The sequence below is a fragment of the Polypterus senegalus genome, chromosome 12, assembly GCF_016835505.1.
Source record: "Polypterus senegalus isolate Bchr_013 chromosome 12, ASM1683550v1, whole genome shotgun sequence".
Classification (NCBI taxonomy): domain Eukaryota; kingdom Metazoa; phylum Chordata; class Cladistia; order Polypteriformes; family Polypteridae; genus Polypterus; species Polypterus senegalus.
Window position 1 is genome coordinate 44,162,237 of NC_053165.1, and position 25,174 is coordinate 44,187,410.

Sequence of the window (25,174 nt, forward strand, 5' to 3'; positions counted from 1 at the left end):
AAAGGACAAAGGTTGAAGTCTTTAGAGTCCTGGTGCTTCCTATCTTGCCATATGGTTGCAAGACATGGACGTTATCCAGTGACCTGAGACGAAGACTTGATTCCTTTGGTACTATGTCTCTTCAGAGAATCCTTGGGTACTTCTTGTTTGACTTTGCATCAAATGAGTGGTTGCTCATGGAGTCCCGAATGAGACACATTATCTACATTGGGAGCATCAGCTACAGCACTACAGCCATGTGATGCAATTCGCTGAGGTTGATCTGGCTCACAGCATCTTCATTGTTGAGGACCTGAGGGGCTGGATGGCCAAGGGGATGTCCACATAACACCTGGGTGCAGCAGATAGAGGGTCATTTCTGGAAAGTGGGACTGGACCGTGTGTCTGCCTCGGGGGTTGCCAACCAGGATCCCGAGCTATTTCATTCTGTGGTGGGTGCGGCAACACACTGTACCAGTGCATGCTCCCCAACCTGACCTGACCTGACTTAACTTTAGAGCAGAGTTTGCATTGCAAATGCATATATAGTATGTTTGTAAAGAAAAAGCTTTGACTTGAACAAACTTATCCTTTAAGGTCTCTTAATGGTACAAAGTCAGCAGAATTAACTTGCTGAAAATGGCAGTGGCATTAAACACCACAGCAAGATATCAAGAAGAGAAAGGCAATAATAGAGACTAGGTTACAACCAATCACAATTTTTAAAAGCAATGGTTTAAGAAGTGATACTGATTGGATATTTCTAAAATTCACAGATAAAGTATTCTAGATTTTGTGGTCCTTTTAGCTAAAGACTGTGCCTCCTACACTATTTTATTCATTCTGAAAACTGTCAGGAGGCTTGGATCTTGTGGTCAGAATCTTGCTGTACACCCCTCCAGGTGTTTTATCTTCTTTTGGCTTCAACTCCTCATGTAACATAGAATTTAAATGGCAGTTGACATCTTATGCTTCCTATATAACTAAACAAAGTGCAAATTAATTAGATGGCAAAGCAAGTAAAATAATTTATGAGCATCATTAACATTTCATGGCAGTCTGTCAAATAGAATGGCATGTCTGCCTGGCGCCCGGACTGTGTCATAACTGCCACTGTGCATGGAACCACCATTAGCGCATTGCATGAGCCACAAAGTTTCTTAAATGCAGCTAGTGTTGTCTCTGAAACCCTCACTGCTGAAATGCCGTTAGCACTGCTTTTATTTGGAACTCCCCGCCCCTGCCGCCTTAAGGCTTGCATTGTCTGCTATAGTAAGACACTTTGAATGCATTCTGCCAGAGCATATTGGTTTTCCATTTTTAGAAAAACTTCAGGCTTACAGGATCTCAAAAAAATGTGTGTGTGGGGGTGTAGGAATTGTGCAATCAGGAGGAAATCACAATCCGTTTTTTGATGGTACTACACCCATTTAGGGCCCATAATTAGAAAACAGTCGACTGAGAGTGCATAGATAAACAAGGCTCTGCTTTTGTTACCTTATCACAGAGAGTAATTAGGAGATATAGTGGGGCTGGCTGGCTGGCTGGCTGGCTGGCAGGGCAGACGTGAATACTTTCTGGTAAGCAGGAGCTGGATATAGATTCTCGCAGCCTAATTTGGAACTTTAATTTTCACACCTACCCCTAAGCTTCAGCTATCTGGAACCTAACCATTGGGTCTTGCTGATATGCAGAGCCACAAACAGACATAATTTAGACAGAGCTAAGTGATATTTAGTGAGATAAAAACCTAATTTGGAGATAACTGCTACAAAGTGGCACAAGACTTTTTATCAAAAGGAAGAATAACTATAGGTTAAACTGAACTGGTATGTTAGTGGATATTTGTGGGAGAGAGAGACTAAAACAATGCCACTACTCAATATAATTATATGTACTGTAAAAGAGTTAAAAACTTTAACTCAGATTTAGCTTAGCTAACCAATTTATTTGTCCTTTTGTCCATCATGATTTTGATTCAAAGACATAGTGCTTTGTTGACGGGCATCTCTAAAACGTCCTACACAGATACACATACAGGTTTGTTTACAACCTGTGTACATTCTGTACAATGGAGGAGGAAACAAAGAGACTGAAATTCCATCGCTTTTTCACAAACCCTTCTTTGGTATCCTTTAAGTAGGTCCCCATAAAGACAACTGGTATGTTAAATTCGTGTCCCTAGATGCAGTAGTCCAATTTATATGAAAACTGACAAGAGAAATCTGCATGGCCAGATAATCAAATGATTAGTTTTATATGTCGCTATTCTGACATACATTAATGTATTCCCTCACATTGGGCTAGAACATTCAGGGTCAGGTGATTAGCATGACTTATCGTGGCATATTTTAGCTGTTCAGTGTGACAACAGGAACAATTTTGGATACGGTGACGGTTGACATTCGTAGCAGTTATCAAGAGCCTAAGAGGCTCAGAAGAACAACACTAACTGAATTCAAGGGGGATGTGCAACAGGCCATTACAGCAAATAAATAGTTGTTTTATTTAGATTTGGCTTGCATCATGGATCACCAAGCAATGCCAATTTATCTTAGATGTAGAACTCTATCCAAGAGTCTATCAAAATTCCTGCTATTAATTGCTCACCATTGCTGAATTCCAAAACATAGACTACCATGGATAGGTGTCTAGTCATCTTGATGACTACTGCTTCTCTCTTTTACGATCACATTTACAAGGAGAGCCAATGCAGACAGTGACGCATTTTTCAAATGATGCCCTATTAGAACATAAGAACATTGCGACTTTGACAAAGGAGAGGAGACCATTCAGTCCATTACGTTAATTTGTTTCCATAAGAGCTAAACTGTGCCAAAATCTCATTAAGACTGATTATCGAAGTTTCCTTTTCAAATACACGTCTTGAGAGTTTGTTCCAGATTCCCAGAACTCTTTACATAAAGAAGTGCTTCCTGACTTCAGTCCTAAATGCACTTCCCCTTAATTGACACTGGTGTCCTCAAGTATGTGATTGACCCTTAAGCTGAAAGATTCTGCGGGATCATCTTTTGCAATACCTTTGACGATTCTGAAGACCTGGATTAGGTCTCTCCACGTAAAAAATGGTCCGCAGTGCCATTGCCCATGACAGCTGCTCAGTTCTTCTGTTTGTCACAGTCAGTGTGACTCTGACCCTCCCATCTCTGGTAGAAAATATGTAGGTCATTTAATAATGCCAGCTACTTACTGACGTTCTTCTTTCCTTCTCCTTTGTTGTCAACTGCCCATAGTACAATGTCTAATTAATCGACAGATGTAACTGAGCTTCATTTATGGTAATACATTTCAAAATGCTTTCTTTCCTGTCAAATCCTTGTCTTTATGCGTACTCATTACGTAATTAGTAACTTGTACAGTTTTCATGTTTGTCTGTCTGTAAGCTTGTCGAGGCACTTGTAGTCAGTGAAAGGTGCTGTACAAAAATAAACTAAGTGGAGTTGAGAGATCTATAGTTTACTCTGTATCTCTCATGGACTGTTGTCACCCTGGAAAAGCAGCTAAACAGTGTGTGTGGCACAAGACATCATTTAGCACCTACAGTATATGACTCTGCACCACAACATATAGCGCTTCTGCATAGTGAAAAGTACAAAATGCTTAATCCAGCAGTGAAGACACAACATACCATGAATCAATGCAGAACAACAAAGTATTTTATAATATTCTTATTATGGTCAGCTAATCTACCCCTCAAATGAAAATGTGTCATGAAAGTTCTTTACCAGCACTCTGTAAATTGGTCGGGTAGCATAGATCGGTGATGTCGCAAAGCATAATGGGAAACTGGGAAAAAATGTCTGCCAGCTGCAGAGCAAATTTTCAGGGACATTTTGGCTAACAAGTTCACCAGTGAACCCAGCAAATTCTCTGTGTAAAACACATCGGTAAATTTCACTGATCAATGCTACAACATGTTTGTTAGCCACCAAAATGATATATAAATTCATATGTATTCAAACCATATATTTTTAAACATTTAATGTTTTGGTGTCAGTTATATGATGCCAGACTTAAAAACCTAATGGCTGGTCTCACAAAGAATCATCCAGAGCTAAGTTTAAACGGTATACTGATTTATGTAATTTGTTTTATTTAATGGCTTTCTTATTATAGAAGAAATATAAAAAAATGATTTCAAATGGTATGAACTGCATGAAAAGTTTTTTTTGTTATTAGGTGTTATTAATATTTTGTTATTTGTTATTAATAGTTAAGGCATAATTTTGCCTACAGGGATATGAATTCAACCTTCAGTTGTGCCAAAGAAAAGAAAAAATGAAACAGTAACATGAGGCCAAATTAAACCATAAAATGTATTATGTTTTGATACATAAAATGTTGCAATATCATTGTATTGTGTCCCAGGTTTCATGATAATATTGTATTGTATCATCCCTGGCAATTCCCCCCCTAGTCAATTTAGCAGTTCCAACATGCAAATCTTGTCTGGAAAAATAAAATGTTTCCTTGCTATTGTTTCAAAGTGACTTCTTCTTCATATGCTTTTTTTTATGCACTTTAGACCATGGCTTCTGTGTGCACAATTATGTTGTCACAGAATTTACAAAACATTGTTTAATATGGAAGAATAAAGTTAAATTAATAGGAGCATGCAGTCAGAAACATCCAATTACAGTGAGCTGATCAGGGCTAACCAGAACTTAAATGAATGCAGTGACTCCAATCGTATACTATATCATGTCCATTAAACCTAAAGCTTTTTTTTAATTTATCTTTTATTTTGGAGTAACTTTACAAATATAAACCTGTTGTACAATTGTCTTTTTTACCATTAAATCACAGACGCATTGTTAATGCCTTGCTCAGTGAATCCGTGGTGAATCAGGCAATGGGCTATATTAATCCATATGCATTGATCAACCCATAAATAAGACTGAACGAAACAACATATCCTAACATGGAGACTCAATCCTGGTTGTGTAAACAGAAAATAGTTTTTGAACAGGTTGAAGAGAGACAATACCCCCTCCCAAGGCAATACGTTAATGAAACTAACAGTTCCTTTGATTCATCTTTGTATGTAAGCAGGTGGTGATCGTTTCATGGATTACATTTGCTGTTTATGTCTGTTTGCATTTATCTCCCCTAGATCCTGCCCTTAAATGGCCCACTGGAAGGAGGAACTCTGGTGACAATACAAGGAAGGAACCTTGGTCGCAGATTCAGTGATGTCACAGTTGTCATTGGAGAAGTGAAATGCCAGCTGCTGCCCGAGAGATTCATTGTTTCAGAAGAGTGAGTGAATGCTCTTGCGAAACCTCCGGCCATCAAAGCCAGCCAAATGACTGGCATGTTTCATTTTTCAATGTGTGTTGTTAAATTAATTGTTGTCTGCTTCAAAGGCTGCTCGTTAGACTTCTGGAATTATAATCAAACTAGAGAATATTTGTGAAAAATAGAAGGTTTCTTCTATATATCTATACTAATAAAAGGCAAAGCCCTCACTGACTGACTGACTGACTCACTCGTCACTAATTCTCCAACTTCCCGTGTAGGTGGAAGGCTGAAATTTGGCAGGCTCATTCCTTACAGCTTACTTACAAAAGTTAGGCAGGTTTCATTTCGAAATTCTACGCGTAATGGTCATAATTGAATCCTACTTACGTACATATATACGTCCATAGCCTGCAGCTCGGTCGCCGTGTGAGGCGGAGTTGTGTCCCCCATCACCACGCCTCCCATGTAGGGTGCTGCCTGCCTATATTGCGTCCCCCATCCCCACGCCTGTCACGTAATTGACTGCCTGTCCATATAAGGCCATCCTTCAGCAGCAATCCAAGCTGTGAGAAAACAGTAAAAAGGAGGCATGTCAGACGTTGTGGTACATTTTCTGATGCAGCTAGACGAAAACAACTTTGTGACACTGCCGCCACATACTCACAGAAAAATCCACAAGTTAATAGACATGCTGTTGCTAAATACTCGCAGGCAAATCCACAAGTTCATAGAGACGCTGCCGCTAAATACTCACGAGCTAATCCACAAGTTCATAGAGACTCTGTCGCTAAATACTCGCAGGCAATTCCACAAGTTCATAGACACGCTGCCGCTAAATATTCGCAGGCAAATCCACAAGTTAATACCGGGAATGCCTGTTAAACATCTTAGATTCACGAGTAGCGATTTGGGTGGTAATATGTCTAATCGAGGTGATTACCATCGATCAAAGAACTGTCACTTACCAAGTGGTTTCCATGCCCGGAGATGGCGCCTGCCTTTTCCATTCTCTGTGTTACATATTGCACGGCCATATCAGGCTCACACTTGATATCCGGAGGAACATTGTGTCTTATGTATTGAATGACTGGGACAGGTTCCAGGTGTGGACTGATGATGGTACAGGAGATAATTATACTACACAGGAGCACTAGAAGAGTGAAATGCTTAAGGCCTTCACCTATGCATCTGCATGTGAGTCGATGGCTGCCGCTGAATTGTTCGGTTGTCGCTTTCAAGTGTACCGAAATGGCCAAATGTTTTACACCTTTGGACAACCGCCAATGCCTCTTAAACATCTTAGATTCACAGGTGACAATTTCAATAGTGGACACTTTAATGCTTATGAATGTTTAAACTCTCAAAAGCTGGATGTGAAGTTATCGATGAAGCTGATTGTATACTTACAACGCTTGACAGATGCCGAATGTCACTTCAACACAAGTCCTGCAAATACTAACGTAATTGAAACAAACCATGAAACTCAAACCGATTATGACAGCAGCAATCCAAGCTGTGAGAAAACAGTAAAAAGGAGGCATGTCAAACGTCGTGGTACATTTTCTGATGCAGCTAGACGGAAAAAACTTTGTGACGCTGTCGCTAAATACTTGCAGGCAACTCCACAAATTCATAGAGACGCTGTCACTAAATACTCGCAGAAAAATCCACAAGTTAATAGACACGCTGTCACTAAATACTCGCAGGCAAATCCACAAGTTCATAGAGATGCTGCCGCTAAATACTCGCAGGCGATTCCACAAGTTCATACCGGGAATGCCTGTTAAACATCTTAGATTCACGAGTAGCGATTTGGGTAGTGATCACTTTGATGAATGAAACCTGTTATCTTTACAACGGTTGACAAACACGGAATATAACTTGAACACAACACGTCCTCCAAATATGAACCTGATTGAAAGAAATAATGATAATCAAATCCCTGATGACAGCAACACTCATAACAGTCACAAAACAATTACATTGACAATCATGTTACATTATTTTTAAAATGTTTCCTTTTCTTTTCATAACTTCTTTAACACTTAAAAGAGATTCTCATTTATGTTTCATTTAATAATCGACTTTGTCAAAGATGTTTCTCCTAAAATTCCCTTGGAGAAATAGCTTTAGACAAAAAGGACACATGAGATACAACTGAGGTGAAAAGTGAGAAGCCTGGTATATTTGGTGAGGTCTCTTTCCAGTTTTGTTCTAATATCTTTCCAGCTTTCATGTTTTTCACTTAATATTGGACTGATGCCTTTATCTACGGTGACTTCCAACATCTAAGATGCAATCGCTTACATTTAATTTGCATTTGAAATTGGAGCACAGGCAGATGAAGTGACTTTCTCATGGTCACTCAATGGTGTCAGTAGTGGGATTTGAACCCACAACCTCTTTGAAGTCTCAAGTCTTAAGCCCTACACCACACTGCCTGCATTGTCTTCTAGAATGATGTGACAAAGCATGGCGCTATACCAACGTTTGACCCGACACAGTCAGACACGGGAGGCACTGATAAAACACAAATGTTCTTTATTTATTCTTCGCCCATGTGGAACATCTTCCCCATTCCCACAAGCACACAACACAGTCCCGAACACACCAAACACACCATCATTTTTTTCCTCTTCTCTCTATCTCCAGCAAGCTTTGTCCACTACCACCTGGCTGTGGCTCCCAGAATAGTGTCTGCTGGTCCCTTATATAGATCACCCGGAAGTGCTTCAGGTGCTCGTTGACTTACTTCCAGATGTGGCTGAAGAAATGTCCATACGGGCTCAGGAATAGTTGCAGCACACCCTAGCAGCACCTCCGGATCCCAATAGGGCTGTAACGAACTCCAATTCCCATGAAGATTTGCAGGAATCTGAGGTACCACTGCCATCCAGGGGGGCTGCCCTCTAGTGTTCTATGGGAGGTGATGCTCTGTCCACACTTGCTCCCCCAGTCCTTCCAAGGCAGAGGCATCCTGGCTGGGAAAAGGCCCCGACCATCTATGACAAATGAGCATGATGGAATTGGAGCACAGCAATATAAAATAGAGCAACTATTATTCAGTTTTGTAATCACAGTAAAGTGTTTAATTACCACATACAACTGTCCATACATTTCACATTATAGTACTGAGCGCACAATGCAAACACTTACAAATTGCCCAAAAAGAATGTCAAGGCACTATTTGGAAATTCTGAGGCCATTGTGTGACTTTGCTGAGATCTCTGCCGAAACTCAAGAGGAGACCCTTGTGAGAATATCAGGGTATTATGTCCTCAAGAGAAAAACCTGAGAAGCATGAGACAAAAGAAAATATCTCCATTTTATTTCTTTCTGATCTCAGACTGAAATAAACAATTGGAAAGGAAAGAATAAAAAAAATGTACTGCAGCTTTGAGTGTTTCCAGGAGCACAGCAGTCACATTGTTGTCTTGGAGAAACCAGAAAGATATTAAGGGGATCCCTTTTTTTGATTTTTTCATTCCTACGAGCCAGCAGTCCTCTAGATACTTACTTGGACTGCATTCTGTCTTCTTTTTTAGTCAGCTTTTAGAGGGAGAAAATACGATATTTTGAAACATGGTCTGCTTCTGAAGATTTGCACACTTCTGTGTGGAGTTTTCATGCTCTTTGCATGGGATTCTCTTTGCCATTGCAGTTTCTTCCAGCAACACCAAGACTTTTGGTTAAATTAAATGGCAATTCCTAGCTGGGTTATTAAGAGTTAGTGTGTGTGTGACTGTTTGGAATCACAAATTCTGAAAACGAATGGACAAAAAGGCCCATTTTTCTCAGCGATTGCTGTTTTGTATTTTATGAAGACAATGACTCTTGATTTAAGGTCAGCAATGTCCTCTCCTGGTAAATATAAGTAAAAAGCCACACTTTGATTCTGTAATGTTTTCAGCATTTCTCAGATTTTTTTTTACCAACTTAGTACACTTAAACACACTGTGTGTCAAAAGAACAGCTTCAAATCAGCAGTTCACTCGGTTTTGAGAAAAATATACCAATTAGAGTCGTCTAATTAAAATAATGAGACAGTAATTTAAAGCATTAGAAACTGAACAACTTGTCCAAAGATTGCTGACTAATTACCAAAACCAAGAAAATAAATTATTTACCAATGATGTATAATTTTTGTCAGCTGCACCTGCACGTCCCTATTTACTTAAAAATGAACCTAAAAATGAACTTACAGATTATAATCATAGAACAGCTGGTTCATTACGCGCCATTTCAGCCACTAATCTTGAAATCAGTTTGGGGCCGAATGTTTAAATACAGATACAGCATTAATCTGCTCGGCAGGGGTATCTGTTTCTAAAAATGCTTTTTATGTGTGGGGATGTCAGGTAGCCCACAGAGGTAATCTGTTATCATTGGATTAAGTTTGTGTTCATACAGAGTGGAGAAATCTAGGAAATAGCACAAGGAGAGGGGGGCTTGAGAAGAAAGCTAATGAGAGGAACAAGGCTAGGAGAATCAGTCGAGACATTTCTGTTCTGCCTTCCGCATAATCACTTCCATATATTGATGGCTTTCCTTCAGCTTTTCCCAAAATCTCTGCTGCCTCAAGTAAGCATTCATTCCCCTTGATACAAGTGAAATATTTATTTCATTGGCTTGACCGTACAAGATTCCAGGGTGGAACTGGGTTTGATTGGAAACTGCCCGACTCCAGTTTGCAGCCCGTGTAAACTGCACTCTGGTTCTCCAGCAGTGGATCAGAAGCAGATTTACTTTAGCTCTCCTTTCCTAATGTGATGGATTCAATGCGTATTCAATAGTATAGACATCCTGCTCACTTTAGGGTGTTGTAGATTTTATTTTAAATGGAAACATTTGCCTTTTTTGCCCATCATTTTATGGTCAATAACCTATAATAACAAAGTGGTAATATGCTTTTAGAAAAGTGGCCTGAAATGAAGGGACCATGTATAAAAGGTGTTGTCATTTCTACATGGTGAGTGAAATGTATGCAAATCTCCTTAAATTAAAGTCTGCAATGTGCACTTTAATCACACCTGAATTGTTTGATATGTAATTTTTAAACTAAGGAGCAGAGGGGTAAATCAAAGAAAAATGAGTCCTTGTCCCAAACATTATGGCGGGCACTGTTCTTTTGACTTACACAACATTGAACCATTCTGTAGCACCGTATGTTTTCTCAGGTCATCGTACTCTAGTCCTGTCCAGTTAAATGATTTTTATGGTAAGTTCACTGTGTAGCCCTTTGCTCCTGTAAACTGGACCCTTGCACAGATTTACAACTATTTAGTTTTGTAACTGTTAATGTGCGTGCAGATATAGGCAGATACTTTTGGTAGTGGTGATGCTACTAGACTTTACAGTATATGCTTGTCAGATTAGATCCCACATTTACGACCCTGAGCAAGTCACTTTAGTTGACTGTGTTTTAATTGTAAAACAAATGCATTGTGTATGAAGATGATTGGATCTTTGTAAGTCATTTGAACAAAGGCGTCAATGACATGTCTTCCTATATAATACACTACCGTGGCTATTCGTTTGTCTGTTCAGGAATTTAAATCACCTGTAGCTCGCAAACCGTTTGACCTATTGACTTGAAATTTGGTACACATATACTACGTGATGTCTACTATCCGCTTTCGGGGTGATGATTGACCTCCAAAGTTATTCCTCTTTTTATTTTATTTTATTGTAGAATCAACTCTCAACAGCGGCCAGCAGGGCAGCGGTGCTGTGTGTGCATACGGGTGCTGTTCTCATCCCTACCACCTTCACCGTCACTTCCCCTACCTGCTCATATCTTAAATCATTCATGAGGCAGATTGAAGACTTAACTGCCAACTGACTTAATCAGTTTTAATGACAAAAGATGCCAATGAAAGAAGAGACGGTGCAGGCTGCTAGGGTGGAGAAGAGAAGAGTTGCTCAGGAAGCAGCAAGAGCATCAACCTCTGAGCAAGCGAATGCTAAACGTACAGAGAAAGAGTCTGAAAATTATAAGTCAAGTGTATTCACTGCACATTATCGGTATAATTAATGGTATAATAATAATAGAATCATTTTTCATCTATCCATCCATCCATTTTCCAACCCGCTGAATCTGAACACAGGGTCATGGGGTTAGGCAGCAGCGCTACCACTGCGCCACCATGCCACCCTAGAATCATTTTTCTTTTTAAAAAAATTTTGTTTGATTTTATTGGATAAGCAGAAGAGAATGGATGGATGGATGGGTAATTAAAAGTAGATAACATTCCATACAATCAAGTCAAAGTTAACAAAGCAAAATCGAGTCCCAAAGAGAAAGAGAGGAGAGCCAACAACCAAAGCTACTCTTTCTAAGCAGCAACCATGGAAGAGTATCCCTTTCCTTGAAATGGATGCTTATTCTAAAATGTTATTGATTAGATCCTGCCATATTTTTAAAAAGTTTTGAACAGATCCCTTAAGTAAGAAAATAGAATAGTATATCAGTTACCCATTGACTCAAAAGTGGTGGGGTGGGATTCTCCCAGTTACGCAAGATAAGTAGTAGTGAGGTAAAGGCAATACAGTTTGCTTGTCCTTCTCCACTTTAAGCCCATCTGGGAGATAATGGAATACTTTTTAAACAGATGAACATCGATAGACAGAGTGAAATGTTGACTTTTTTACTAAAGTTATTCCAGTAAAATGTCTCTCAGCTCTTAAGGAAGGACCACATTGACCTAAGAGAAAGCATCACATGGCAGGAGAGACACATTCACACCTCACAAAAATATTTTTGCAAAGTGGGCTAGCACCTAAGAGTCATTTAAACAATAAGAAGAATTTGAGGGGAGAGGGGCTTGCCAAAAAATGTTACTCTTTGTGAAAGTGAAGATGGAATAATTTGGAGTGAAGGAAAGTGAGGTGGAGGAAGGTGAGCAGCTGCCTTGCAGTAAGGAGACCAGGGTGGACAGCCAGGGTTCTCTCTGCTAGGAGTCGGCATGTTCTCCCCATATCTGCCCAAATTTCTCCCAATCGTTTCCTCCCACTATCTAAAGACATGCAGCTTGATTCAATTGGTAAAATTGTGTGGTTGGGGTGTGTGTGTGTGTGTGTGTGTCCTGTGATGGACTGGCACCCTGTTCAGGGTTTGTTCCTGCCTTGCTCCTTATGCTAGCTGGAATAGACAAGACCCTCTGGTCTGGATTAAGCAGGACTAAAAATGACATGACAAGGAAGGTGAGGCCATGTTGGAAGTAAGCAAAATCTCAACCATCTGTAAAAGTTGGATTTCCCATTAGAATGTGGTGAACTGATTAATTGGACTTTAAGTTTATACTTACAGTAGAGTATTTTTGTGTGAGGTTGGTAAAATTAATTATGAGCTTTTATGCAAGCAAAGGTTGGACATTGGAGATGTTAAAAAAGTTGCATCTGATGTATTTTTGTAACTCTTCTCTGAATTCTCTGAAGACATAATGCTTTTTCTTTTCAGTGTTGTATGGTTTTGTCTGAATGGATTCTGACACTAAACCTCTATTTGCATAATTTGCCGTAGGATCATCTGTGAAACAGCTGCGGTGACCAAGGAGTTTTCTGATGTGGTGACGGTGAAAGCCCCAGCAGAAGGCAAGTCAAGAGAGAGGTTTGCCTATGTGGTAAGTCCTAGGATCTCTTAATACATGCATTGTTATTTTTAATGAGCTTTTTTCTGTGCTTGTTATGCATAATGCAAAATGATGTAAGGACAAGGCCAAAAATATGAACAACTGACGAGTAAATAAATATTTGAAAAAAAAAATGGCTCCAAATGAAAAGAATGAAAGTGTGGAAACATGCTGACAAAGTGGACATCCAAAAAATGAAAAATGACCATGCAGTTCACAGAACACAAGCATAATAAACATATATTGTAAACTTGACAATATCAGCACAAGTATCCTCCTAAATATAGTTTCATTATATTTTACATTATATTGACTGCTATAGAATTAGTGAGAGGCTGCATCAGTACACATCTGCAAAAAACAAAAAGGTTAAACGTTACTTACATGCTGATAATGAAAGCAGTTTAAAGACACAACATTTTGGCTATATAGTCTTCATCAGGTGTCCAACTGATAAGGAATGAGCAGGTAAAATTTATAGAAGGGGAAGGAGGGAACAAACCAGAGAAGATGAAAGGAGAAAAGGTGAGAGTAGGTGAGAGAAGATGAAGGGAGGGATAATAAAGTGAGTTACTTATTAAGACCTGCAGCAATATTTGATCCCAGGTTGAGAATGAGCTTAGCTTCTTCTGATTTTCTTTTAAAAGTATCTTTGAAGCCCTGTGAAAGAACACACACAAAACGATCAATGTGGCTACGATCAGTGGATGTGAAGTGTTCTACTAAAGGCTTTGTAAGGTCTTTGATCATAACAGCTTCAATATGCTCTCCTTATTTCACCTATGTAGATGGCTGGACACTTCTACAAGAAATGAAGTAGACTGGTAAGAGGATGGTTGTTTCATGTTGAATTTACCAAAGAGACCAGGTTCAAGGGTATTGTTGGTAATATATTTGCAAGTGATAGAGTGGCTCCTAGTACAGCTCAAAATGCCTGGTGAAGAATGTGGCTCTCCTTTGTGAACTGAACTGTGTATGAGAGGTTTGCATACTGTAGGTTAGGTGGAAGGAAATCACAGAAGGTTTAGAAAAAAAGCTCAGTCTGCAACACAGGGAAATTTTTGTTTGCTGACCTGTTGGGGAGATAGAGTATTAGGGTGAAATGGGAGGACCACCGTGCTGAGAGTTTCATTAATGGGATTTCTCTCGGACTTGATGTTATTAGGTCTGCTCCTTGTTTGATTAAGTGCTCTGTCCATTATTTAAGACTAGTAAAATACCCGCGCTTCGCAATGGCGAAGTACTGCCTTAAAATTTTTATTAAGAAGAAAATCTTAAAACCTTTTTAAACTGAGGGAAAATATACCAATAATTATTTGTTAAGGATCTCTTTGTATACCACATTGTGAGTTCGGCCCTCCGGTTGTAATATGACCAAGCTGTGCGCTGAGCTTACTCTTGAGCATGTAACGTACAGTTGGCCATGTGAACAGTAATCTTGTTTCAAATCTCACAGCTTGGATTGCTGCTGTCATAATCGGTTTGAGTTTCATGGTTTGTTTCAATTATGACAGTATTTGCAGGACTTGTGTTGAAGTGACATTTGGCATCTGTCAAGCGTTGTAAGCACACAACCGGTTTCATCGATAACTTCACATCCAGCTTTTGAGAATTTAAACATTATTAAACATCAAAGTGTCCACTACTGAAATCGTCACCTGTGAATCTAAGATGTTTAAGAGGCATTGGCGGTTGTTGAAAGGTGTAAAACATTTGGCCATTTCGGTACACTTGAAAGCGACAACCGAACAATTCAGCGGCAGCCATCAACTCACATGCAGAACCATAGGTGAAGGGCTTAAGCATTTCACTCTTCTAGTGCTCCTGTGTAGTATAATTATCTCCTGTACCATCATCAGTCCACACCTTGAACCCGTCCCAGTCATTCAATACATAAGACACAATGTTCATCTGGATATCAAGAGTGAGCCTGATATGGCCGTGCAATATGTAACAAAGAGAATGGAAAAGGCAGGTGCCATCTCCGGCATGGAAACCACTCGGTAAGTGACAGTTCTTTGATCGATGGTAATCACCTCGATAGACATGGTAATGGGGGTACGGTTGGAATAATAAAGGAAATGGGTACCTGAACAATGTAAAGTAAGTCTAAAATAACTACACAATAATAAAATAACGACACAATAACTATAATTGTAATAAACAAACAATAAAACAGCAGAGAAGCCTTGGATTAAATAAAAAGACTGCAGTTATCAGCAGGGAGACGTGAGTCCCGTGGCGAAGCAAGGAAGGGAATGTAGAGACTGGAGTGACGGACGGTCTTATATAGGCAGGCAGCCAACAACGTGTAAGGCGTTGGGATGGGGGACCCAACGCCGCCTCACACGGTGACCGAGCTGCAGGCTATGGACGTATATATGTACGTAAGTAGGATTCAGTTAGCGTTGGGAACCCGCGTACCAAATTTCTTGAAGATGGGCCTATAAGTAACAAAGACCATTGGAAAGTTCAATATGGCGGCTGACAGTGGCGTCTTACCACCGAAATAAGTATGTACATCGGTTTCGGTTAGCGCAAGGAAGCCGCCTACCAAATTTTGTGAAGATGGGGCCATAAATAAGAAAGTTCAACATGGCGAATGTTGTCGACCGTTATGACTGTTACGCTTAGAATTTTGAAATGAAACCTGCTTAACTTTTGTAAGTAAGCTGTAAGGAATGAGCCTGCCAAATGTCAGCCTTCTAGCTACACGGGAAGTTGGAGAATTAGTGACGTTGGAAAGTTCAATATGGCGGCCGACAGTGTCGTCATACCACCGAAATAAGTACATACATTGGTTTTGGTTAGCGCAGGGAAGCCGCCTACCAAATTTCGTGAAGATGGGGCCTTAAATAAGAAAGTTCAACATGACAGACGTTGTCAACCGTTTTGACCGTTACGGGTAGAATTTCTAAATGAAACCTGGAGAATTAGTGATGAGTGAGTGAGTGAGTGAGTGAGTCAATCAGTGAGGGCTTTGCCTTTTATTAGTATAGATTATCAGTTGTGGACCACCAGGGGTTGCACCGCTGTCCAAACACAACACAGACAGACGTGGGACACAAGTTCAAGGCACATGTTTTTATTTTTCTTTCTTTTTCCTGAGGGAATCGCCTTCCCCAGTTTCCCACCGGTGCAGCACAGTCCACAGCACAATGCAAATCTTTTCTCTCTCTCTCTTTCTCTTTCCTCCACTCCACCGGGATGCTTTGTCTACCTCCTCCCGACTCTGCCTCCTGGAGTAGTGGCTACTGGCTCCTTTTATAAGGCACATGGAAGTGCTCCAGGTGCTTGCTGACCCACTTCCAGGTGTCGCGGAAGAGCTGCCCATAAGGGCTCTGCAGCTCTCCAGGCTATCACCTGGTGGTGGCCATGGGCCCCAGTAGGATTGAGCTTCCATGTTTCAAACCCGTGGCACTGTTGTACACCAGGGGGGCTGTCCTCTAGCACTCCAGGGGAGATAATGTTCTGGATGGGCTCTCTCCCCAGGACCTTCTATTAAATAGCCATCCACCACACAATAAAGGAACTCCTCATTCTTAGTGCTTCACTGCAGAAGACAACCTCATCACTGCAGAGGCAGTGGTGTGTAAGGAACTGTGAATGAAGCTGAAAGTTTTCAGTAGGGATGCCAGGGATGGAAGAAGCTGTAAAGAAAGTACATAAATGTGTAAGTCAGTTAGCCTGTAATAGGCAGATGTTGTAAGTCCTGGAAAGCTGACAGAAACACAGACATCTAAAAATGCTAGAGTTGTGATTAAAACATTAACTGTAAACCTGAGAGATGGATGGCATCTGGTACCATCATTAGTGAATTCCTCTGGCTGACTTCTTGTACAATAGGCAGCACCAACACAATCACCGATGTGTCTTTTGTTCAGGTCTGGCACAAAGCCCAGGTACGAAGAAAATAAACACTATTCCAACCAGTCAATGAAGATCTTAACATAGTTAGGTCCTTTCTGGTATCCATTGCAACTCCAGTGACTAACACTGACTGCTAGGCAGGTTGTATGGTTTTTGTGACTAAGGGACTGGAACTTGAAGCACAAGATTTACAGTTCAGTTACAACCTCTGGCCCCCATAATGACCCTGAGTGAGTCACTTAACCTGCCTGTGCTTCAAATTTATACAACTGCACAATGCGTCTGTACTTGTTAAATGGCTTGGGATGGTATAGAAAGGCACTATATAAAAAGATTGCTCTTTGATAGTTCAGCATACATTCTGTGGCCATACAAATAATTGCACCCTGAAGAAACTGTCCGATTTGCTTGACAGTTAGTATGAAAGATCAAAATACGTTTTTAAATAATTCTATACACACTAGGAGGCTCCACCCACTGCTTGCTTCTCTCGCCAAACTCGGGGGCAGGCGCTGGGCCCCCATATATCATGCAGCTGAGCCACTCTATTAAAGAAAGCTATTGTATTTAAAGATATGGTACAAGCCCCCCTGGTGCTTTTGGCGTCCAACCCCAAGTTGCGGCCTAGTAAGCCGCCCCACAAATGTCTTGATATTTTAGTTTATAATTTAAAAACAGAATAAGAATCTGAAAATCTAACAACATCACATTAAAGTTTGATACATTCTGAAAAGAATGATACCAAACATATTGTGACGTGTCTTGCCATTGCATGGGCTATAGGGAAGGGAAGCAGTGTTGGGGTGGAGTCTTGGGGGAACCCTGTTTGTAAGGGCTTGGGGCACCTCCCTAGAGAGAGAAGAGTGACAGGGATCCGGGTTAATTAACGGAGGGGCTGGAGAAAGGGAGGAGAACAGCATCAGGTGAAAAAGAAGGGAAGTAAATGTTTTTGAGAGGTAAATAGGACGAAGGTGATTAGTCTTTATTATTTTGGAGGTGTCCCCGTGACCCAGACAACGGGCGGCTGTAGGGCACCGTTTATATTGCGGCATATTGAATAAAAAGCGAGTCGGCATTTGGAAGACTTCCCCGGACAAGCGGCTCCTGAGTGTGTTTATTCGACGGGACGTCACAATATATATGTAAATTTTAAAATAAGCCCGATTTAAAGCGTGACAAAAAATCGTTGCACTTTTAGGCTTAGGATTTTATATATAAAGAGTAGTTGTGTGAACTTCGACAATGAGTGTCGTTTCTCCTGTGATTCACACATTAAAACAATGGACAAAACTGGGCAATATGGACAACTTTCTTGAACACCAACAATGCCAGAAGAGAGGGTAGCAGGCAGCAACTCTTTATTGGCCTGAGCAAGGTCTGGAAATGTGTGAATGGATGGTTGGGTGGAAAACTAACTTTTGTTTTTTTTATAATTCAGCTGCCACATGTGCAATGGACGAAGTTAAATGGTTATCCCTGCTTTTAGTTTGCTACGAACAACAAATCACATCCCATTTTCTGTTGCTTATATTCTAACAGCTGCAAATGTTTGAGTAGAGCAAGCTTAATTTTTCAAAAAGGTTGCCATTCCCTTTCATTCCTCTAAAAATGAAAATGCATATTGAAAAGGGAAAAAGAGGTCTGTTGATATTGTCTTCATCCACTGCCATCTCAATTCTGAAGTAAAAAAATACTCAGGAAGTGAAAAGGAAGAGTGGTGTTTATTTTTCAACTCTTGATGCTCTGAAAGGAGAGCTAAGCCAGGAAACATCTGCCTCCACGAGGCAGTAGAAAGAAGAGGAAACTGTGCATTAGCACATCCGAAGACAATAGTCTTCCTTGACCTTAAGGATGTAGATCCTACCCTGGAATGCCTTTGACATTATTTTTGACTTATCTTTTTGGGAACATCCTCTATATTTCCACTGACGTGCTGCTCAGAGCTTTCATCTGGAAGGGAAGCTGCTTCTTTAAACATGAATTCTATACAGCACATGGAATTCCATGCCAAAGCCAATTGCAGTAGCAGATCTCTAACAATGCAGACGCTGAGCAATGTGCTTCAATGAGCCTGGCCATTCTTATACTCTTATGCTTTTCTAAAATGATTTGTTATGGAGTTTCTTATAAAAATTTGAAATGATTTTATTGCATTCCACTCATGATATTAATATCAATGCTTCTGCACCAACACTGTCTATGAAGCAAGCTTAATAAAATCCACACCTCTTTCTAAATGTGTGGTTACATCAAGGGGTACAGTGTAAAATAAGAATAGATTTTATGATGCTGAATTCCTAGTACCATGCTCACCATGAAAGATTTGATGTAAACCGGCTCCAGTTGTTTAGCCTTTGCATTCCTAATGCAGTGTGTTGGCAAACCTATTTGCTCTAATTGGCTATACTGTGAAGCAGGTAGCTGTGCTGCTACTTGGACCCCTTGGAGATTCCCAGCCATCTTAACAAAGCAAGCGTCCTCCAGGCATTCCAGTTCCCTCCAAGGGTCCAAATGTATGCCGGCTGATTTGTTCAGCAAAGCTAAAATTGACAAGAGAGGAGGGTGTTATTTTGTGCATTGTGATGGATTAGAAGTTTTCCTTCCCACTCGTTATGGATGATCTACCTCACTTACACTACATGTGGGTCAGAAATAAAAGGAGAGGTTAACTTTGAAATATGCCATTTAGAATTTACATTCATTTCATTCCTTTCTTTTCATAATGCTGCCGTCTTCATTGCTTTTGTGTTAGTGTTCACTTTGAAAGGCATTATAGATATGAAGACTGATTACACACCTCTGAATCCCAAACAATTTTATCAATGTTTCCATATTCATAGTGTCACATAAATTAGACATTCGTTTTATTCCAGGTCAAGACAAATCTTGCTGTCAACACAATTTTTAGGCTACTCTGTCTCCTTTAAAAGATTCTGCATTAGATAAATTTTGATTAATTAGCTTTAGAGTATTATATTATTATTATTAGCTTCATTATCATATTATAGATGACTTTAAAGAACAAAAAAGTGAGAATTAATTTCTTTCACTAATGGCTTGTTGTCTTGTCCAGGATGGATTCTGAATACAAATTCTTTGGATTCTAAGAATAAACAAATTGATAGATTAATGTAATTCATCTGCATTCCTAACATAATCCTAATTTTGATAATGGATGTATCATGTATGATTATAATAAAAGCTCCTTGAACTGAATTAAGCAGGTTTCAGAATTGACAGATTCAAGCAACTTTGCAAAATGAGAATGGATTGCATATATCTAACACACTATGATCACTAGAGTGGTACAGCCAACAGCACTACTCTCTCATCCACTGTATATCCAAAAGTATGTGGGCATCCCTAAAAATTACTGAGTTTTGGTGTTCCAGCCTCCCTCTTTGTTAAAAGGTGTGTAAAACCATTGGCAAACATTAACAGTAGAATGAGTTGTGTTGAAGAGCTCAGTGACTTTAACTGTGGCACTGCCATATGATGCCAACTTTGCCATAAGTCAGTAGATGAAATTTCAGCTGTGCTTGATCTGTCCTGGTCAACTATAAGTGCTGTTATTATGAAATGGCAGCATCAAGAAGCAAAAACTGCTCAGCTGTGAAGTGGCAGACCACGTACAGAGCAGGGCAGCCATGTGCTAAATTACCTAGGATGTGAAAATCACCTGTCCTGTGTGCAGCACCCACAACAGAGATCCAAACTGCCTCTGCAATTAACATCAGCACAAGAACTGTGCATCAGTAGCTTCATGAAAATGGTTTCCATGGCCGAGCAGCTGCACACAAGCCTAAGATCACTTTGTGCAATACCAAGTGTTAGCTGCAGTGGTGTACAGCACCTTTACTAATGGTGTGCACCAGTGGAGCAGTGGAAACGTGTCCTCTGGAGTGATGAATCATGCTTCACTATCTGGCATCTGACGGACAAACTTGGGTTTGGTGGATGCCAGGAGAATGCTACATTCCAGATTTCTTACTGCCTACAATAAATTTCGGTGGAGAAGGGACAATAATCTGGGGCGGTTTTTCACTGTTTGGGTTCAGCCCCTTCGTCCAAGTGAAGGGTACAGTTAATGCTACAGCACATAAACACTGTGATAAAGGCGCTATATAGCGCCCAACCAGGCACAGACTACGCAGAGGCACGTGTAAAAGTCACACAGGCTTTTATTTTATCTTCAGCCGTGGGGCACATCTTCCCCGTGTCCCACAGGCCCAACACAGTCTCAGAAGCACTTTAACACAAACAACAACTCTCCACCTTGCACCACTACTCCTCCCAGGCAACCTCTTCCTCATGATTCTGGCCTTTGAGTGGTGGAGGCTGGCCCGTTTTATAGCCCACCCAGAAGTGTTCCAGGTGCTTGACCACCTGGTCCCAATTGCACCTCCGGGTTGGGCTGATGACTTGTCCAGCCAGGTTCTTGAAACTCGGCAGCACCCCCTAGTGGCCATCCCAGCTCCCAACAAGGCTTTGGAAGACTCCATCTCCCATGGAGCCAGGTGGGAGGCTGGGGAATCATTGTCGGCCCGGGAGGCTGCCACCAAGCGTCCCAGGGGAGGTATTGAGCTGTCCAAAGTTGCTCCCCTGGAACATATGTAGCAGGGGCTTCCCGGCCGGGCATGGAACCCAGCCGTCCATCACAACACATTTTAGATAATTGTGTACTTGTGGAAACCCCTTTTCTGTTCCAGCATGACTATTCTCCTGTGCATAAAGCCAGGTTCATAATGACTTGGTCTGTTGGTTCTGTTGTGGAGGAACTTAATGACCTACAATGAGCCTGACCTCAACAATACCGAACACTTTTGTGATGAATTAGAATGGCGACTGTAAGCCAGGTGGTCTTGTTCAAAATCAAACCTGACCTCACAAGTGTTGCATTATTGGCTGAATGGGCATAAATTTTCACAGAAACTCCAGAAGGGTAGAGACAGTTATAGTTACAAAGGGGAAGCCAACCCCTTAATAATGCCAATTGTTTTGGAATGGGATGTCCAACAAGCTCATATAGATGTGTTGGTCAGGTTTCCACAAACGTTTGGCTACATACTGTAACTCCAACATCATTACATTGAACTACAGCAGTGCCTACAGGGATTTTTCATATGCTTACTACATCTGCATTTGTTGTTCTCTGGGTTCTCCAGTCTTTCTTTTACATCTCAAGATGTGCTCGTTAGGCTGGGTGGTGACTGTATCTCAACAGAGTTGGTCGATGTTGTGCTTAGCCATTCCATATCACAAGCCCACAGACCTGTGTCTGAAGTCATTGTTAGGGTATGCAGTTTTCACAGTTTACCTCATGTGGATATTCTAATAATATCCTCGATTTTTGTCACACCCAGAAGAAGTTTATATTCGGTTAATTGGCAACTCCACATTGGCCTGCTGTTATATTTAGCAGTTTTATTCCCTGGTTTATGTGTATGTTTGTGTTTGTTATTATTTACATATTTTTAAGTTATTTCTGTTATGTTTATTTATGATTTATCATTAAAGTTGTTGCCATTCTTTGTACTTTGTGGGTGGAACCTTAGGAGGCGGGCCACTCTGACTTTACTACTGCCGGGTGCTCCCTCTGGCTTTATACGTTGACGAGAGAGAAGAGCTGAGCAGTGGTATATTGAGTTTTTAAGAAGTAATGTCTGGTAATTGTTATTTATTCACTATGTTTTCTGGATGTCGGCCTTACGATTGTGTATTGGCACTTGTTTGATTTGGATTGACTTTTTAGGCAAATTGCTTGTGACCTTTTGAGTATTTGGGTATATTTTTGTATTTTGTTAAGAAATCTTGTTTTTCTATGGATTCTTCTTTGCCCTTTTGTTTCACAAGCTAGAGGCTTACATTCAAGGCATTTTGGTATTTTCTAGGACTTACTTTCTCTTTTGAACTTTTAATACTAGTTCTATATTTTAATCCGCCTTAGGCCAAAGCCTGCAGGTAGCCGTTGGGTGACTGACTGGACTGGGGTGAGCCTCTTTTGGGTGAGGCTAATGAAGGTCTTGGCCTGCTTTATGGGTCTTTTGAGAGCCTCACACACCTTATCAGGTTTATGACTCCATATCATAACACCTACAATGAATTGTTGTGCTCATGTGCTGTGATGGACTGGAATCCAATCTAAGCTGGTTTGTGCCTTGCACCCAGTACTGCTAGGGGAGTCTTTCATTCCCAGTAATCATTAAATGGAGATAGAGATTTCATAAAATGGATGGATGGGTGTATTTTTTGCCTCTGCAGTCCTTCCTCCTTATAGCATAGTTGTGACACTAGTCACGTGTAATCCTTATGTTTTCTGCTACATTCATTTAGAATAAAAGTTTAATGAATACATTGGGTTTTCACACTTTAGTATAATTAAAGTTGAACTGATTCCACTTATTCCCTAATGCTTCTGTCCATACTTTGAGTTTCCAATGTATGAGGATTGATTGTATCCATATTTTTCTAAAGCAAATTATATGGCATTTTTGCAGCAAATCAAAAATCTTATTAATTTTAAAAAATGGGACTGGTTGCCAGAGAGCAGTAATGTGGACTGAAATAATTTTCAAGGTTTATGTCCCTTATGGTCGTTGAAGGAAATGACAGGCTCAACAGAAAATACATTTTTTGAAGGCACCAACCTGACCATTCCCGTTTACTTCAAACAAACACTTGGTCACTTGAAAGTTAAACAGAACTGTGACCAACAAAGTATTGCAGCTAAAACAAATGCTCTAGTTACTTGGGTAAATAATGAATGCCTCCTATTAGGCCGTCATGCTTTCATGGTCCAGGGACCAGAAGGGAATGGTCAGTAGCCCTAACTGGGTGGTTTCTCTGAACTATTGGGGAAGACGAAGAAGACAAAACAGTTAGTAACAGTGCCACCTCTCGGTCTGGTGTAGAACCACATACCTGGGAGGAACTCAGAGGGCGAGCCTGTGACAAAAATGTGAGCAGAGATAGTAGGTTCTCAATCTTTCAAGCTGAGATATGTTAAAGTCATAATTGGCACACCTTTGCATCACAAGAGTTATGTATACTGCTGACAGCACTGGCCATGAAGGTACGGTCCAGGAGAACTGCATTCTGGTGAATACAGAGTGTGTGCAGCTCTGGGTTCTGGGATACATCACAAGCGCACATATGTACCATCTAACATGTCACCTTCTTGTTTTCTATCTTTTAGATTCCAACTGTGCAATCAATTAAGCCTGACTTTGGGCCAAGGGCAGGAGGAACAAAAGTAGTCATCGGTGGCACATATTTGGACGTTGGCTCAAAAACAAAGGTTCTGGTGAATGGCTCTAAAGAGTGCACTATCCTGGAGTAAGTTACGAAATGTTTCAAAGATAAAGTACATGCTTATCAGAAGACCAAAAAACATCAGCTGCTATTTGTGTCATTTTTCTCTCTGGCAGGCAGGCACAATCAACAATCAGCTGCATCATGCCAGAGGTGCAGTTTTCAAAGGCGGACGTGTATGTGTGTGTACAGTTTGAAAATAACACATGCATCAAAAGCAATGGAACCATATACAAATATATGAAGAATCCAGTTATATCTGACATCACGCCAAAAACCAGCCACCTTAGGTAAGTGACATCTGCTAATTTAATACTTGTATTATCAAATGGAGTAAATGGTGAGGCACAGTTTATTTATTTGTTTAATTCAGATGTTCTCTGCCATTCCTTCTGGGGGAATCTTACAATGAGAATATTTATTCCATGTACACTTCCGGTTTGCACTGCAAAGACATAAATCAACACTTCCATCAAATCACTGCCATACCCACACACTCTCCACACTAGGCCAATTTAGAATCATCAGAGCCGTACATCATGACTTGTTACTGTGGAAGGAAACCAAACACCCTCAGGGAAAATCACAAGTACCGTACAAGGAAAAAGTACTAGCTAAATACTTAAGACATCCAAATGATGAGTTGAGCAAAGAGCTAATAGCTGGCAACACTGCTACGTCCCTATGTGGCCCGTGTGTGTTTATTTATTTAGGCATTATGGGTTTGGGGCTAATGCATTGAACTGTAAACCACAAGGCTTCTGGTTTATTCTCCACCGTTGCCTCTCTATGTGTTCTAAAGCAGATCAGTTACACTGCTGGTACTGTAGATGTCAGAATCTGAAAAAAATACAATAAAAGTTCCTGTAGATAGATAGATAGATAGATAGATAGATAGATAGATAGATAGATAGATAGATAGATAGTGTGACCACTAGGGGGCGATGCATCCCAGACACAACTGTACAGACACAAGTCCCGGTATAATAAAAAGGTTTATTTTCACAAATTCCTTTACAAAGGCCTTCGACTGTGGCATAAACACAACACAATTCTATTTTTCTATCTTTTTTCTTCTCCACACCTCCCAGACAAGCTTTGTCTGTCCTTTCATCCCCGAC

General features: G+C 40.5%; 1 protein-coding gene across 2 annotated transcripts in view; it reads left to right on the forward strand.

Annotated features, from left to right (window-relative positions):
* The window catches only part of plxnd1 (plexin D1), a 243,171-nt gene that overhangs the window by 104,069 nt on the left and 113,928 nt on the right, over positions 1-25,174 (forward strand). For both annotated transcript variants that reach the window (XM_039771008.1, XM_039771009.1), the window contains exons 13-16: positions 5,114-5,259; positions 12,764-12,863; positions 23,938-24,077; positions 24,170-24,343. In XM_039771008.1, the coding sequence (XP_039626942.1) occupies positions 5,114-5,259; positions 12,764-12,863; positions 23,938-24,077; positions 24,170-24,343 (560 nt within the window). The remainder of the gene's footprint in view (positions 1-5,113; positions 5,260-12,763; positions 12,864-23,937; positions 24,078-24,169; positions 24,344-25,174) is intronic.